General features: G+C 43.3%; 1 protein-coding gene across 1 annotated transcript; it reads left to right on the top strand.

Annotated features, from left to right (window-relative positions):
- Positions 1 to 4,851: 4,851 nt before the first annotated feature.
- Positions 4,852 to 13,499, top strand: LOC134517025 (stromelysin-1-like). The gene is made up of 10 exons (XM_063338085.1): positions 4,852 to 4,959; positions 5,768 to 6,009; positions 6,101 to 6,249; positions 7,255 to 7,380; positions 7,944 to 8,105; positions 8,241 to 8,397; positions 9,385 to 9,518; positions 10,057 to 10,216; positions 11,543 to 11,643; positions 13,399 to 13,499. The coding sequence occupies exons 1-10, from the start codon at positions 4,852 to 4,854 to the stop codon at positions 13,497 to 13,499; spliced, it is 1,440 nt and encodes a 479-aa protein (XP_063194155.1).
- The last annotated feature ends 2,843 nt before the right edge of the window (positions 13,500 to 16,342 follow it).

Genomic DNA, 16,342 nt, shown 5'->3' with positions numbered 1-16,342 from the left:
TAAACCTCCCCTGCTGCAACTTCAGACCATTTCCTCTGGACCTGTCATTATTCACTTGGGAGAAGAGGCCAACACCCACCTCTCTCCAACCTCCTTTCAGGTAGTTGTAGAGGGCAATGAGGTCTCCCCTCAGCCTCCTCTTCTCCAAGCTAAACATGCCCAGCTCCCTCAGCCTCTCCTCAGATGACCTGGTCTCCAGACCCCTCACCAGCCTCGTAGCTCTCCTCTGGACACGCTCCAGCACTTCAATGTCCCTCTTGTCCAGAGGGGCCCAGAACTGAACACAGTACTCGAGGTGAGGCCTCACCAGTGCCGAGTACAGAGGCACGATCACTTCCCTGCTCCTGCTGGCCACTCTCTTCCTGATATAAGCCAGAATGCTGTTGGCCGCCTTGGCCACCTGGGCACACTGCTGTCTCATGCTAAGCTGGCCGTCCACCAGCACCCCCAGGTCCTTTTCTGCCGGGCAGCTTTCCAGCCACTCTTCCCCAAGCCTGTAGCGCTGCTTGGGGTTGTTGTGACCGAAATGCAGGACCCAGCACTTGGCCTTCGTAAACCTCATACAGTTGGCCTTGGCCCGTCGATCCAGCCTGTCCAGGTCCCTCTGTAGAGCCTTCCTACCCTCAAGCAGATCAACACTCCCACCTAGCTTGGTGTCATCTGCAAACTTACTGAGGGTGCACTCAATCCCCTCATCCAGATCATTGATAAAGATATTAAACAAAACTGGCCCCAAAACTGAGCCCTGAGGGACACCGCTGGTGACCAACCGCCAAGAGGATTTCACCCCATTAATCACAACTCTCTGGGCACGGCCATCCAGCCAGTTTTTAACCCAGTGAAGAGTACGCTTGTCTATGCCATGATTCGCCAGCTTCTCCAGGAGAATGCTGTGGGGAACGGTGTCAAAGGCCTTCCCAAAGTCCAGATAGACAACGTCCACAGCCTTCCCCGCATCCAGAAGGCGGGTCACATGGTCATAGAAAGAAATCAGGTTGGTTAAGCAGGACCTCCCTTTCTTAAACCCATGCTGGCTGGCCCTGATCCCTTGGCCTCCCTGCACTTGCCGTGAGAGCTCACTCAAGATGATCCTCTCCATGATCTTTCCTGTAATCGAGGTCAGGCTGACAGGCCTGTAGTTTCCCGGATCCTCCTTTGACGATCCCTCCTTAGTGGGCAAGAGATTTCTTGTAACTATGATTTTGTTATAACTCATAAATGATTGCTGGAATTAAAGGCCTCTTGGATACCAGCAGGGGAAATTTGTCCATAAACATAATTTCAAGTACTCATCCTCTATGAATATGAACTTTCCCTGGAGTCTGAAACCAGGAATGCAAAAAATAGAGACACCCACAAAAAAACCCCCAGTTAAGTCTGAAATTCTTGACTGGACAACTGTTGTCCCAGACCCAATCTCTTGCACATGAAAACTCAGGCAAAAATGTCTTAATGACTTCACTGACAATTTAATAGGGCCCTTACGGAGTATTAGCTGTGCGAGCTTGTAACAGTACAGGCTAACACAATAATATCAGGAGCACAAGAAACAAAAAGAGTCTCAGAGCGCCTGCTGGCACTTCAGTCACCTAACATATGCTGGGCACTTCTAAATGCTGCGGCAAAGCAATGGGCTCCAGACCTGGACATCCCACAGTGCAGTCACAAGCACTCGCTCTGCAGCTGGAAGACTCGTTTAGTCACACGAGCAGCAGCTGTCATATGCTGCTTTTTGGAAAGGAGGAGCGTGTTACACAGAAGTCTTTGGAGATGTTGTGACAAGTATCTTCTGTATTTCCTCTTCCTGGCCTGATTTTCAAGACAGTTGCTGTGGCTGCGGAGGAAATTTGGAAATACGCATCCGATGCTGTTCCCTGTGCCTGGGATTTAAGATCTTCCTGGGCAGGTTTTGCATACAAAGCAAGAATCCACTCACAGGGACAGACAGCACTGCCACAAGCAAGGAGAAATTGAAGAATTAAGCTCCCACGAGGCCCTGAATACTCAGCACTGGAGAGCAAGGGTGACCTGTGTGCAAGCTGACTGGGACAAGAGGGGCCTGTCAGTCAATCAGCATTACCCTGCTGGAGACGGATGACTCTCATATAAAAGCCAGAAGCAGGTCACAAACTCGTCTTCATCAGCAATATGTTTTGCAGGCTAGGTCTGTGCAGACAGGCCTGAGGGTCTGCAGCACAGCCAGGATGGAGGTGCCGAAGGTGCGGGGTTGAGCACCGCTTACCGGCCGCACAGGCTGAAGCTGCAGTTCTGCAGCTCAAAAGCTTCCCGTGCATGAATCTGTTCTCCCAGGTTTTGGCCAGGGGTCCTACGCTGCTGCCAGAGTGTCCTGACCAGGACACTGAGGGTGTGTAAGGCAGCAGAGTGGGCCAGTTTCAAGCTCCACATAATTAAGCCCTTAGTCTTTGTAGAATAAACAATTTAATTGCATCCTGTTGAGGCTCTGTGAGATGCTCTTTCACTTTCCTTTTTTCTATACTACAACATGCAATAGTTTTCAAATATATAAGCTGTCCATTAGCAATAACCTTGCCAAAAAAGGAGCAAATTTTAATGCTTCTAGTCAGTGTTACATCTCTTTGGTACAGCTAGCAGGGGTGGCGGCTATGGGAATGCATCCAAGGCAGAAGATTGACTCTGGGAGAGGGAAAGATAAAGGCAATCTAAAGACATTATCCAAGCACTTTTAAACGTTGAAAGAAGGAGAAAATAATAATTTTCACACTCACTTCTTTAAGTCAAATCAAGAGATTGTCATTACATGTTGTTCTACTTCTGGATGAAGCCACCTCAAAGGACATCATCAAAGATCTCTGTTGGTTATGGAATTTTCTTCATAAAGCATACTCTGGGTGATTGAAAGATAAGTGAGAAGGTGACTGATCACATGAGGGCAATGGTGAATGGTATCAAGAAAAGTGAGAGGTTGAAAGTGTCACAAAAGGATGTATCTGAGAAGGCTGCTATTCAGAAAACTGTGTATATTTCATCAATAGATTCCTAGATGGTTTTCATGGCTTCTAATGGCCCTTTCATTCGAGAGAAAAATGAGTGAGGAAAATTTATCAAGTCCTACAGGCTGGAAAGTTACTTCCTTCATCTAGAACCATAGAAACACTATCACATAGAGACACTGTGTGGGAAGAGAAAAAAGTTGGAAAGCTATAGTAGGGCTGTAAGTACCAGAAGCTATTTCTGCAGAGAGGTTTTGTGGTGTGTGAGCTGCACAGGAGAACTCTGCACCCAATTTTTAGATTTTTCATCTCACCCACTCAGCTAGGGGCACCTACCATAACTATGTGAGTAGAGTCATTATCAGAAGCTCCCTCAGGGGATCGCTTCCCCTTGGCTCAGCTGCCCTAGATCTGGGTCATTCCCTGAGCCTGTCCATCTCCTTCCAGAACCAGGAAGGGGGCCTCTGCCCTAACATGAATGCCTTGGTTAGGTGTCTAGTCTCAGTGTAGGAATTCAGTCATCAGTGATCAGTCCCCAGTTTCCCACTGTGGATGGCCACAAGGCATGCTGTGCTCTGGGGATCCTCCTGGTATCAACACAGCGCTCTTCAGCAGCAGGCAATTTCAGCGAATATCTCAAGTGTGCAATATATTTATAACGTCTCCTTTCACAGCTCTATTACCCTGCCAGCTCTGTGGAAGGGAGTTTATTTCTCTGCACATGCAATGTCCCACCTGCCCTGCAGTGCTGAAGGTGTACCCTAAATCCTGTGTCAGCCCCACGTAGAAGTCTCAGATACAGAAGGCTGTCTCCAATGGCTGTAGACATCTCTCTTCAGGATTCCAAGGACCTTCACTGTCACCTCTGATTTGTCCTTATTTGTGGCAGTGTGCGGAGGGTGTGATGGGGCATGGAGCAAAAGTGGACCCAACGCTAGAATAGACCTGACGTTGAGTCTTAGCAGTTCTTACAATCAACGGCAGATATGGAGAACAGAGAATGTTCTCCTCTGAAGGGGAAAACCTCCAAGAGTTTGATCCAGAAAACCTCGATGCACCCTAAAACCTTATAGTAAGAAGGAGAGTACGAAATATGAAGTAATTGGGCAATTCGCTGAGAACAGTGGAAACTGCTGAATGAAAGTGGCATGGAAACACCTTGGCTCGATTTTTATAATGAGTTTAGCTATGCTGAGAAAAGTGTTTTAATTTCCTCGCTGGATGACCACATTTTGCTACAGACAAAAGGAAGTTTCATGCAGGTGAGAACTGTATCAAAGAAAAACTGCATGAACAAATCACTACTTCAGTAAGCTGTGAGTTTCAGCATTAAGCTTCTAATTTTGAAGGACTCCACCAAAGGGAGAGATGATGGCACTATAATAATCTCTAAAAGTGCATGTTCCTGTACAGACAACTACAAAAAAACTAGAATTTTTTTTTCTACTTGTAGTCTCCAGTCCTGCAACCTTCTGTGAATGCTTTTCCCTTCACGTACTTCAACAACCCATTTGAAATCAATAGGAACTTTGAATGAAAAACTTTAAACAGATATGCTTTAATTTTTTTGAGAGCAAAGGACATTTTAGTAACTAAAAGGTTAATGAACTTATTAAAAAGAACTACAGGTCTATTATCTCCTCATTAATCATATTTCCGTGTTGCAAAACCTGCATGAATGTGGAACCGGATGAAAGACAGCGCTAAGCTTTTTTTTATGATAAAACCATTGTTTTGCATGTGCTCTGTTGCTAACTAGAAATTGTGAGAATCAGAGAGTCAGGGACTGGAAAGCTTTTATGAAGCAAACATGTCCTATATAAAGGTGAAGCGAGTGTGTGGCAGACTACAAAGAAGGTTTTTCTAAAGGCAAGTGAAAATGAATATGGAGAAGGTTCCATTTCTCCTGTTATTATGTGCAGCACTTTCTTGTGCTTTTCCTGCAGATACAAGACAGAATAAAGAAAGAGGCATGCAGCTTATCCAGGTGAGGAGGGCAGATCTCTGGGGAGGAGATCTTTAGCAACTGTTGAGTGCTCATTGCAGTCTCTGGAACTAGTATATAGTAGCCGAGGAGACAGTTCTGCAAATTCCAGTAGAATGAATAATATGATTGGGTATTTGTCAAAATAGAGGGGGCTGCATTCTGTACCATGATGACAAAGGCCTCTTTACCCTGACTCATTCTTGTTTTAATTTTTTGTAGAGAACAATTAAAACTGATGATGCATTCACGTGTGTGTTGCTTCTACAAATAATTAAACACCTGAGTCAGTCTACATTTGATTTGTAGTTCGAGTGGAAATGTGGTTATTTATGTGATTTCTGCTATTATGAGACATAACTCTTCATAAATTAAGGCTACTATTTTGTCTGAGTTATTACTGTCAAAAAAATGTGGGAAAATGGGATACTACTGCTGAAATTCTGTATTCAGTCATATATTTCAAACAGCTTCTGCACTGCTTGCTCTAAAGCACCCTGGGTAAGCCTAGAGCATAGGGTAAGTGAAGGGTACATTAACAGAAAATAATCAAGTTATTCGACTAATGCTAATTTTGGATGCATTCTGAGTAAACTGCAAAACATTTATAGTCATAATATAATGCAAAAAACTATAATTAAGAGAAAAATATTCATACAGGCTTTAACAAACTCTATTACCCATACTCCCATGGAACAGAAAGAAAAGTAACAAAGGTGAATATCTGAAGTGGTGTAAGTATAACTTTTTAAGCTCTACAAGAGCAAACAGCATTGACTGTCCTAAAATGCTTTTTTTTTTTTTTAACTAGAAGTACCTGAAAAATTACTATGGCTTTAAGAAAGATGGAGAATCTTTAATTTGGAAAAGTAATAGTCCAATGACCCAAAAAATAAAAGAAATGCAGGAATTCTTTGGGCTGGAGGTGACGGAGAAACCGAATTCTGGCACTTTGGACGTGGTACAGAAACATCGCTGTGGATTCCCTGATGTAGCCGGGTTCTCCACCTTTGCAGGAGAGCCAAAATGGGCAAAACAGGTTCTGACATACAGGTAGTTATAGTGGAATTCTTGTTGTAATGTCAGTGTGTTACGCAGCATAAGTTATAAGAACATAGATGGTTTTCTATCTTGTATTTTAAAGGATATTAAACTACACTCCAGACCTGCATCCGGCAGACGTGAATGAGGCGATCAAGAAAGCACTAAGTGCTTGGAGCAGCATCACTCCACTGAAATTCATCAAGAAGGAGAGAGGGGATGCAGACATAATGATCTCCTTTGCAGCCAGAGGTAAAACCCTACATAACCGCTACGAGTTATTGCCGAGTTACTGCCTATATGGAGCAGCTGATCTGAAATGCTAATGATTTCTTCTCATAAATAACATGCACAAAGTTCAGTGTCAGGTTGAAAAAGCAGGCAGAAAAACACAGTTCCTGCTCAAGGCGCTATGGCTATAATTTTTGAAGAACTTTCCGGGAGAGTATAAAGGCAGATGAAGGGAAGGTGGGAGAAAATAAAGGTAACAAGCTGCCTGTGGTTCCCTGGATCCATACCCAGTATATGATGCCCAATGTGTGCGCAAACCACAAGAGGCTTAGCACTTGTGGGATATACCCAGACTCAGAGCCGTAGGGTGTGGGTAGCTCTAGTTACACTCCTGGGATTAGTCATGGGCTTTGTGTGGGCTAAATAAGCTCTAGACAGACTCAAGGTTTATATTTTTGGGTTTTCCCTCAGGGCAGGCTTACCAGAAGGCTGCCTCTTTCGTTAACAGTCATGCACACATACACTATTCTAGTCGGCTCCTCTGCTCCCACCCAAACAAATCCACTCATCTGGGCTATGCACAGTGTGCAGGCACCGCGTGTAACCTCCGTGTCCTTAAATCCTTTTCTGGAGACTACATTCAAGGGCTTACAGTCTTCATCAACACTTAAATTACCAGTCAGATACAGGTAACCACCTGATGGCTGCTGACACAGAGTTTATGAAAATTTTACCTTATGAACAGAAAAGGAAATATATTTCAACCTAAACCACTTCCTCATCTTCCCTTGCAGCAACAGTATGTAGATGTCAACCCATTTCTTGAGGAAACCAAGATTTCACTCCTGATGCATCAGTTCAAATTTTCCTAAGTTTTCCCTGTGAAAAATAGAGCTTTTGGCAAATCTGTGTGGAAGGGGAACTTGAAAGTTTACAAAATCAGCAGAACAGAGATTGCTCTGTGTATGGCTGAGATCTGTTACCTCCATAACCCCCAGGTAGCTGTGTATGCGACTTGCTCCTCAGGTCACAATGACTTCATCCCCTTTGATGGCCCAGGAGAGTCCATTGCTCATGCCTATGCACCCGGCAAGGACTTTGGTGGAGATGCTCACTTTGATGAGGACAAAACCTGGACCAAAAGCACCAAAGGTAGGAAATTAAGTTCTCTGAGCCCTTCCTGAAGCAGGCTGTACATGAAATCAAGGGTGCAGTGTCTGTCTCCTCTCTTCCTTAAGAAGTGCTTAAAAATGTGGCTGATTTTAAGGAGTATTGGGCAGCTGGTTTCCATAGCTATAAAAGGCCTCTGAGCCCTCTGGTTAAAAAAGTTAAGGTTCCAGCTGAACTTCTGCCATGGTCTGGGTGGAAATTTATTTGGGAGAGAGCTGAGGGACCTGGCAGCCCCCTTCTCCCCTCTCCTCCAACCTCCTTGTCTCTCCTCTAACAGTTACATCTCCTGCACTGGTCCAGGGTCCTTCTCCCACCCTGACTTCTGCAGGATCTACAGACTTGTACTTATCCTTGTACTCTACTGTAATGATGTCATTGTTTTTCTTTCTGACCAGAATTTCATCTCCAACTGAATTTCCCATAACAGCTTTGCTTCCTTAGGAAAGCAGTTCTGAAAGCTTCTGACCTACCTTATGTCAATCATGTTTTCAGGACAAATGAAAAGACACAGCTCTCCTACTATGTGTTTTGTTTGTTGTTTTCAGGTACAAACTTGTTTTATGTTGCTGCCCATGAGTTTGGCCATTCACTGGGACTTTTTCATTCCAAAGACCCCAATGCTCTGATGTACCCAGTTTTTAGTAAATTTGACCCTTCAGTATCCCCTCTCCATCAGGATGATACTAATGGCATACAGTACCTCTACGGTAATTCACAATTATTAATCAAATTATGCTTATAATTTCAAAGACTTTGGAATACCTTTAAGTGACATTTTTGTGTACTGAATATACCTGAATGAGTTTCTCACTTAAATTTCTTCCATAAACTGCTTCTTTTAGGACCATCTTCTAACATCTACAATGACCAAAGGGAATCTACTGAGATAACAGACCCAAATGAATCAAAAGATCCTGCACTGCCAAACACCTGTGGCCCCGATTTAACTTTTGATGCTGTCACCATTTTCTGTGGAGAAATAATGTTCTTCAAAGACAAGTAAGTCAGCTTTCTGAAAATAAAATGGCATAGAAAAACAGCTTTACACAGAACATCAGCCACTCTAGGCAGGAAGGCAAGACAGGGAATCAGGATAAGTGGTGGGAGGCAAAACCAAGATAGATATAAGGAGGAAGACCACCGTTGAAACAAGTCATGCTATGAATAGGGTGGCAAAAGATGGCTCCTCTGAAAACATGGTCTGTTTTCACCTTATGTTGTGAGCAAGTGTTTGGTATCTGGGAGAGTTCAGCTTTGGCAAAAGGCCCCACCAGCCCTGGGACTCTCAGCACCTTCATTGCTGTCCTTGCCTTTAGAGAGCTGAGGGTTTACCAGTCCTGACACAATACCTACTGTAAGAGCCCCTGCAGTCGTTATTTAGTATAACAAAAAAAGAAAAGGATAACTGATTCAGTGCTAAACTCAGACAAACTCTCTCTCTCCAGGGCAGGACAGCCCAAAGACTTGAGGAGAAGGGGTAGAAGAGCTGATTCCCCTCCTTTTCATGTGTTAAGGTTGTGTGTCCCCTGCTTCAGGCATCAACCAACATCAACATTAAAGTGAGGTTTGACCTCAGAGTTTTGAATCCGCAAAGCCAGTGAAGTGTTATTTTGCAGAAGATCCTCACAGACAGGGACTATTTCTCTAAGCTGGTGTTGGTTACCCCAGGGTGGGGTTTCATTCCCAAAATCTTACCCCATACCAGCCATGTCCCTCTAGGCACCCTTTCTACGTGAGGGAAAATAATAACTGTTTTGACAAAACAGTTCATCTGACCTATTTTAGATGTCTGCATCAAGATGAGAGGAATCCCACCATGGAAATATTTTTCTTTCTGTTGACATTACAGGGAGCTTAGGGTGACCAAGTCAGGCACACAGCTGGGTTTAGTCAGATAAACCTGCCCTGGTTGCCATGATGTGGTTTCATGCATTAGTGTGTGTGAATGTCTGATTTTATTTAAAACCTGTTCTATACTTATGTAAGGCATTTTTGGCACAAGTATCCTGCAGTCAGAACAGCTGATTTTAATTTAATAACTTCGTTCTGGCCACGGCTGCCACCTGGTGTTGATGCTGCTTATGAAATTCCTGAGAAAGACAAAACCATAATTTTTAAAGGTAAAATGTTGTCTTGTTATTTTCCTATGTTGTCTTTCCAAGTAACCTTGAGAGTTTCTGTCTGGCTTAATAAACACTTAAGCTCCTCCTGTAGGATTCCATGAGCTTTAATTTAGTCCAATAAGTCACTGTATAGCAATGACAGAGATAAAAAAATATTACCCAAGATAAGGAACATGTATCTGATTTTTTAATGATGTCAATACAGAAAAATTTCTCTGCCAAAATAGATGTCATTATTTTCCTTTTTTTCTGGAAAATTATCTCTCAAATTTAAAAATGATAACACATGCTTCTTCCTTGCTTGTGGAAAACTAACATAAGTATGAAGGAAGGCTGAGATGTCCATTTTCATAAAAAGTGGTATGAAGAACTATTCTTGCCTTTTTTTTTTACTCTATAACTAATATGTAGAATGTTTTCAAGTAACCATTAGTTTGTCTCTGTATTTTTCCATTAAAACATTAGCTTTCATGAAAAGGATTGTGTCATTCCCAGAAGATTCTGATAACATCTTTTCATCAACTTTTCTTGATAGGGAATGAATTCTGGGTTGTGAGAGGAGATGCCATACTTCCTGAATACCCCCAGAAAATCTATACCCTGGGCTTTTCAAAGGATGTTACCAAAATAGATGCTGCTTTTTATAAAGGAAATGAGGGGAAGACATATTACTTCATAGCAGACAAATTTTGGAGGTAATATTTCCTGTGCCACTTTCCTAAATAGGAAATAATCACATGATCAATATCATGTCATGGTTTAGGGTGCATTAGTCACACACTTTTGGCAATCTCTTTCGGTGTCACAACTGGCTATGGAAAAATATTTGAAGGGGAAGCAAAACAGTGTTTTTAGCTTTCCTTTTAATCAATTTAATTATTTAACAGCTCGTTGGTTTATTTATTTATTTATTTTCATTTAACTGCCTTGGGGAAAAAAGCCATCCGACAGTTCCACAAGGGAGCTCAAGAAATCAGTCAGAACCTCACTATTGATATGAAAGATGTTTCTGTGGGGTAAGAAGGAGCATCCCATCACTTTTCCAGTTACCAACAGAGAGTTTCATAATGTTGCTGGTAAAGGCCATGTACTTCAAAGAATTTTCTGCTACTACTCAGGTTTGTGTTACAGGACATATATTTCTAAAGGCTGAAGGAGGTGCTCCTTCATTTCCTTCCTTCTGCTAGGTTAAGGTTACCTACTGCTTCTGGTGCTGCTACTGCTTCAGCTACTGCTACCTGAAGAGAGAAGTTGTGTCATTCATCTGGAAAAGTTCAGGTTACCTACTGCTACCAGAAGCAGTAGGTAACCTGAACTTTTCCAGATGAATGACACAACTTCTCTCTTTCCTGCCACCACAATGCCCAAGTCATTGAACATACAGCAGAAGATCAGACTTCTACATTTTAGTTCAAACTCTCATAGCTTGAAGGACTTCAGCTGAGCAGTGTGGTCATTAAATCTCTTACTGAGCAAAGGTATCAGAAAGGAAAATGCTTTCAGAAGCCTTCTTATTCCAGCACTTAGAGATCAACTGCACTTCACTAAAAATGTAACAGCCTGCTACAAGCAACTTAAGTAAAATGACTTAAAATAACTCATAACTTAAAAAAAACCCAACAGATTTTTCCTGATAAACATTTCTTACAGAGACAGAACATGAAAGCAATCTGTTTATAATCTTACCAATCTAACTTATGTTTGAAATAAGGTTATCTACCTGTCTACCTCTCCTTTAGATAATGTCTTTCAGAAAAAAATATTTAGCAAATTTATGATGTATTACGTATTCTTAGACATACCTTGGCCTGATGTAAACAGAAGCAATTCTTCCAATGCAGCTAATAGAGTAATAATTATTTATGGCACATTGCGTCTGTCTCAAAGCTACCTAAATGATACTGACAGTCTTCAACAAACTCAGTCACCTGTTGGTAGGTTGTTTGCAGTTTTCACTGACACCAGGTTGTTTATCATTTTTCTCAAGTGTAATAAAAAGTATAATAAAAGGTATTTCTCAGATATAATAAAAGAAGTCAGTCTATGGACAGGAAGCCCATGCTGATAAGAGATGCATTTCCAGGAATTAAGGGGAAGATCGATGTTGTTTTTCAACATGAAAGTGAGTAACTGTTCTCTAATCAAATCTGTATGAAATGTTCAGGGTCATAGGGCTGAGAATGCTTGCACAGAGAGAAGCACTTCTAAATGCTGCTCATAGCCCTCAGGACGACCAACAAGACCCTGAAATAGTCACATAACACTCCCATGCTTCACTTCCCCGCCTTGAAAAATAGTGATGATATACCTTTATTGACAGCTTCACAGCTGGAAAGGCCAGCTCTAAGGGACAGAATGATATGTCTGTATTCATGTTGATGTGCACCTTACACCATGAAGATCACCACTCAAGACAGCACCACTCAACAACATAAGGTCTATCTGCTGTGAGCAAGGCTATCACAGCCTGGCCCTCTGACATAAAATCATAGAATCATAGAATTTTCATGGTTGGAAGGGACCTTTGAGATCATCGAGTCCAACCATACACACAAAAAAACCCAAACCCCTATAATCTCTGCCACTAGAGCATGCCCTGAAGTGCCACATCTCGACGTTTCTTAAACACCTCTAGGGATGGTGACTCAACCACCTCCCTGGGCAGGGTGTTCCAGTGCCTGACCACTCTTTCAGTAATTCCTCCCAATATCTAATCTAAACCTCCCCTGCTGCAACTTCAGACCATTTCCTCTGGTCCTGTCATTATTCACCTGGGAGAAGAGGCCAACACCCACCTCTCCCCAACCTCCTTTCAGGTAGTTGTAGAGGGCAATGAGGTCTCCCCTCAGCCTCCTCTTCTCCAAGCTAAACATGCCCAGCTCCCTCAGCCTCTCCTCATATGACTTGGTCTCCAGACCCCTCACCAGCCTGGTAGCTCTCCTCTGGACACGCTCCAGCACTTCAATGTCCCTCTTGTCCAGAGGGGCCCAGAACTGAACACAGTACTCGAGGTGAGGCCTCACCAGTGCCGAGTACAGAGGCACGATCACTTCCCTGCTCCTGCTGGCCACGCTATTCCTGAAACAAGCCAGAATGCTGTTGGCCTTCTTGGCCACCTAGGCACGCTGCTGGCTCATGTTAAGCTGGCCATCCACCAGCACCACTTGGAGAATAATAATTGACACTAGCTTCTCCTGCATGAGGGAGAATGTTATTAGACAGGGAGATGCTGGAATAGACTCAAGGGTGCATCCACACTGCCAAATGCCATGGCTTCCCAGTTGTCTTCTGGCTCCTCTGATCATCCAACCCCATGCATGTTAATTGCTTCCCAGCAAATCTATCAGCTTCCCCCCGAAAGAGTCTTACATGTGGTGCTGGGGATCCTTAACTGCAGCCCTCCCTCCCGGAGGGTGATGTGGACGCGGCTGCCCCAGGCTGGATCTCTCCTTCCCTTTGCAGTATCTGGCGGCACCCCAGCAAGCTCATACCTTCTCACACCTTGCCGTGCCCTGTGCCACACTCCAGGCTGTGCAATACCTACCCACAGGTGGTTGCAAATACACCCTTCCGGAGGGTTTCAACACAGCCATTGCGTAGCAGCAGATATTTTAAACTGCAGGAACACAGAGGACAATTTTTTTGTAGAATCACCTTATGGGATTCATTAAGGATATTATGCAGTGTGCACATGGCTGGTTTGCTATGGGAGGTGTCCCCATGCTGCTGTGCACCATTTTGCAGAGGTTACACCTAGGAGCAGATCCTGTTGGCAGCGTAAGTGTATCGAAAGGTTTTGAGCTCTTTCTGGATGTTGTTAAAGCATACTAATCTTTGCACCTGCAATGTCATAATTCATCTCAGCTTTTTTCCCTAGACGACTTCTATTTCTTCCATGGAAGAAAGCAATTTGAGTTTAACCCTGACAAGAAGAGAGTTACTCGCCTCCTAAAGACAAATTTCTGGTTTCTGTGTTAAGAAAACAAAGTCTGTAATGGTGTTGGAAAGAATGTAGTGTTATTGCACTAGAAACACTTTTTCTTTTATAAATATATGGAATGCATAGGTACTTCAATGTCAGTCAGCAAACATCAGCCCCTGCACAATCTGTGTTTCTGTAAATAGCAGAACTGTATTTAATGTACTGATGTGTATATGTGTAATTAACATCAGGATTACTAGCTTATCCAAGAACAATGCAGTTTTTACTTTTGATACAAAATTGTGTCTTGTTTTATTTTTTCCACCATCTTCTTTTGACTCTTCATGCTGTAAATCACCTTACGCAGAGCCCTACCAGCCAGGAGTCCCTGAGAAAGAGCATTTCTGTTCCTACAGCTAGCATCAGTTTTAACCAGTTTTAGATATTTCAAAGTTAAGCAAGCAGCCTAATCAAAGCTATTGCTCGTAATTACAGACAGGAGATACAGAGAGGAATCCTTCCCAGACTGAGGTGGGTGCCTGGGGATGGAAGTGCTCCTTTCCATTACTGGCTGGACAGGCAGCCTGTTTGAGCAGTTTATGTTAGACACCTCATTAGAGAAGCCTAAGCTTAAGTGTGATGAATCCTACCATAAGATGTTTATTGGTATATATGTGATTAAAAGCTCATCTCCACAAAGGAGCAGAGGGGCACATTGACATATAGGAGAGCCCCTGTCATCCCTGAACTGTTCTCCAGCTGTCCTGGGGGAGCCTCCATGGGCTGGGGGACACCCATCATCATGTGTCAACAGGAGAGGGTCCCCATCATGTCTCAGGCAACTGCAAGGGGGACAGGGATGAGTATACAGGGGAAGAGCATTTGGGGATTTTATAAAACTTACTGTGTCATGTTTGAAGGGGACTGCAGGAATGTGCAAAATTTAATAGGGGAAAGATGAAAGGCAGGGAAGGATCAAGGTAGACTTGATCTAGCGGAACAGCTTTGGGAAAATAGATAAGTGGATGAAGGGGGCTGGTTGCATGCAAACAGGCTTCAGATCAGTGTGCTGCTTTGGTCATGCCCTACACATTACCATCTTCTCACTAAATCATATTTTAGGTGTGGGTGAGCTCTTTCTACGTGTGCTTGGGTGAACTTCAAGCTGGACTGGTTGCAGAGTAGGTTAAGAGGTCTGAACACCAGCAGCTGAAGCATGGCAGCAAGCTGCAGGGACTTGTACTTTCCTGGGGACACAGGAGCTTCTGGGGCAGCTACTGGGAGGATTGCATGTCTGAGCCCAGCTGCCAAGGGCATCCACGCTGTATTTCCACGTCGATGTTTCACCAGTGGGTGGAAGTCCTCAACAGCCAGGTGGGAGGAATGCGATGGGGCCACCAGTCCGCTTCATATTTGCTCAAGTGCCCCGTGTTCTCTGTGATGATCTCAGTGGCCAGCCTCATGGCTCTCTGGACCCAGGGGACAGACAGTAGACGCCAGTTCAGTACTGGCTCATAAGTATTCAAATGGACAGCTAGCAAGATCTAAGGTCTTAGACAACATATCTGTTCTTTTCTTTTATACATGTAAAAAAATCTCATCCAGTACACACTGTCTCCCCTTCATTGGACAACTTCCCTAAAAAAAGAAAAAAAAGACAGAGAAAAGATAGTTCTTCTATTTGATTCTTCTTGTCCATGAATCACAGAATGAATGAGGCTGGTTGGAACTCTGTAGGTCATCTGGTTTGACCCCCCTGCTCAAGCAGGGCCACCTAGAGTGGGCTGCTGAGGCTCTAGGTGGCTTTTGGAGATACTATGTTTGCACATATCCAAAGATGGAGATTCCATCATCTCACTGGCAACCTGTGTCAGTGCTCGATCATCCTCATAGTAAAAAAGCGTTTCCTGATGTTCAGAGGGAACCTCCTGTCTGTCAGTTTGTGCCCATTGCCTCTGGGCCTGTCTGGACAAGGCAGTTGTATTGTATTCATACATACAATCACATTGTATGAATGCAATGAGATGTTTCACCACACTTTACGCAATATTTTTTCTGATGTTTTTTTAAAACCCCTAGTAGCAAGACTACTCAAATGGGGCACTCCAGTGTGGATCTAAACACTGAGCAAATTTTATCTGAATTCTACCAAGGTCCAAAACATATTATGGCACTTTCAGTCTTGCAAGACAAATACTGCTGCCACACCTTGCTGTGGAGGTGGCAAACAAGACTTTGCTGACCAAGCAGAACTTGAGCCAAAATTATTAGTTTTAAATACATCACCTCCAGAAAAGGAAATGAGTAGCTCTGATTGGCATCTGATATTGACACGGTCAGGGAAGCAGGTTCAAGTCTTGATTGTTTCTATTGAATTTAGTAGGAAATATTTCGGTGCTGTTTATTTGGTCCTCACTATTCACCTCATGCTATTCTTGTTTTCTAATTCTGGTTTTCCTTCACATTTCTGGTGTGGCTTTTTGAGTGGTCTCACAACTGCAAGACTTAAGCAGTCCATAGTCTCAGCTATAACAGTAAAAGCCAAAAAGGTGCATGAGTGGTTTGGCTCACACTTTAGAGATTTTTAGTTCCTTAAGGAAGTTTCTAACCGTCCTGGGTTTGAGTGGTTTTCTTCAGTTGTTCCTGCTGCTGATTCTCCTTGCAGTATCTGTGCCCACCATAGCACTGCCATTGTAGTCAACTGCACTAGACTATGTTATTCTAAATGGGCTAATCTCTTCTGGCTCTAATCTTTCCAACTTTTTTTGGAAATATTCTCTTTCAGATGGGATTATAATTCTTAGAGCAAAGCTGGCTTGTCCTAGACCTTTCATGATTGTTTTGTAGTTTTCTGGTTCCCAAATATTTATCTGACTAGGTCTTCCTGCCCCATCCCTGG

The sequence above is a fragment of the Chroicocephalus ridibundus genome, chromosome 1 (assembly GCF_963924245.1).
Source record: "Chroicocephalus ridibundus chromosome 1, bChrRid1.1, whole genome shotgun sequence".
NCBI lineage: Eukaryota > Metazoa > Chordata > Aves > Charadriiformes > Laridae > Chroicocephalus > Chroicocephalus ridibundus.
This window is presented reverse-complemented; position numbering and strand designations above follow the sequence as displayed.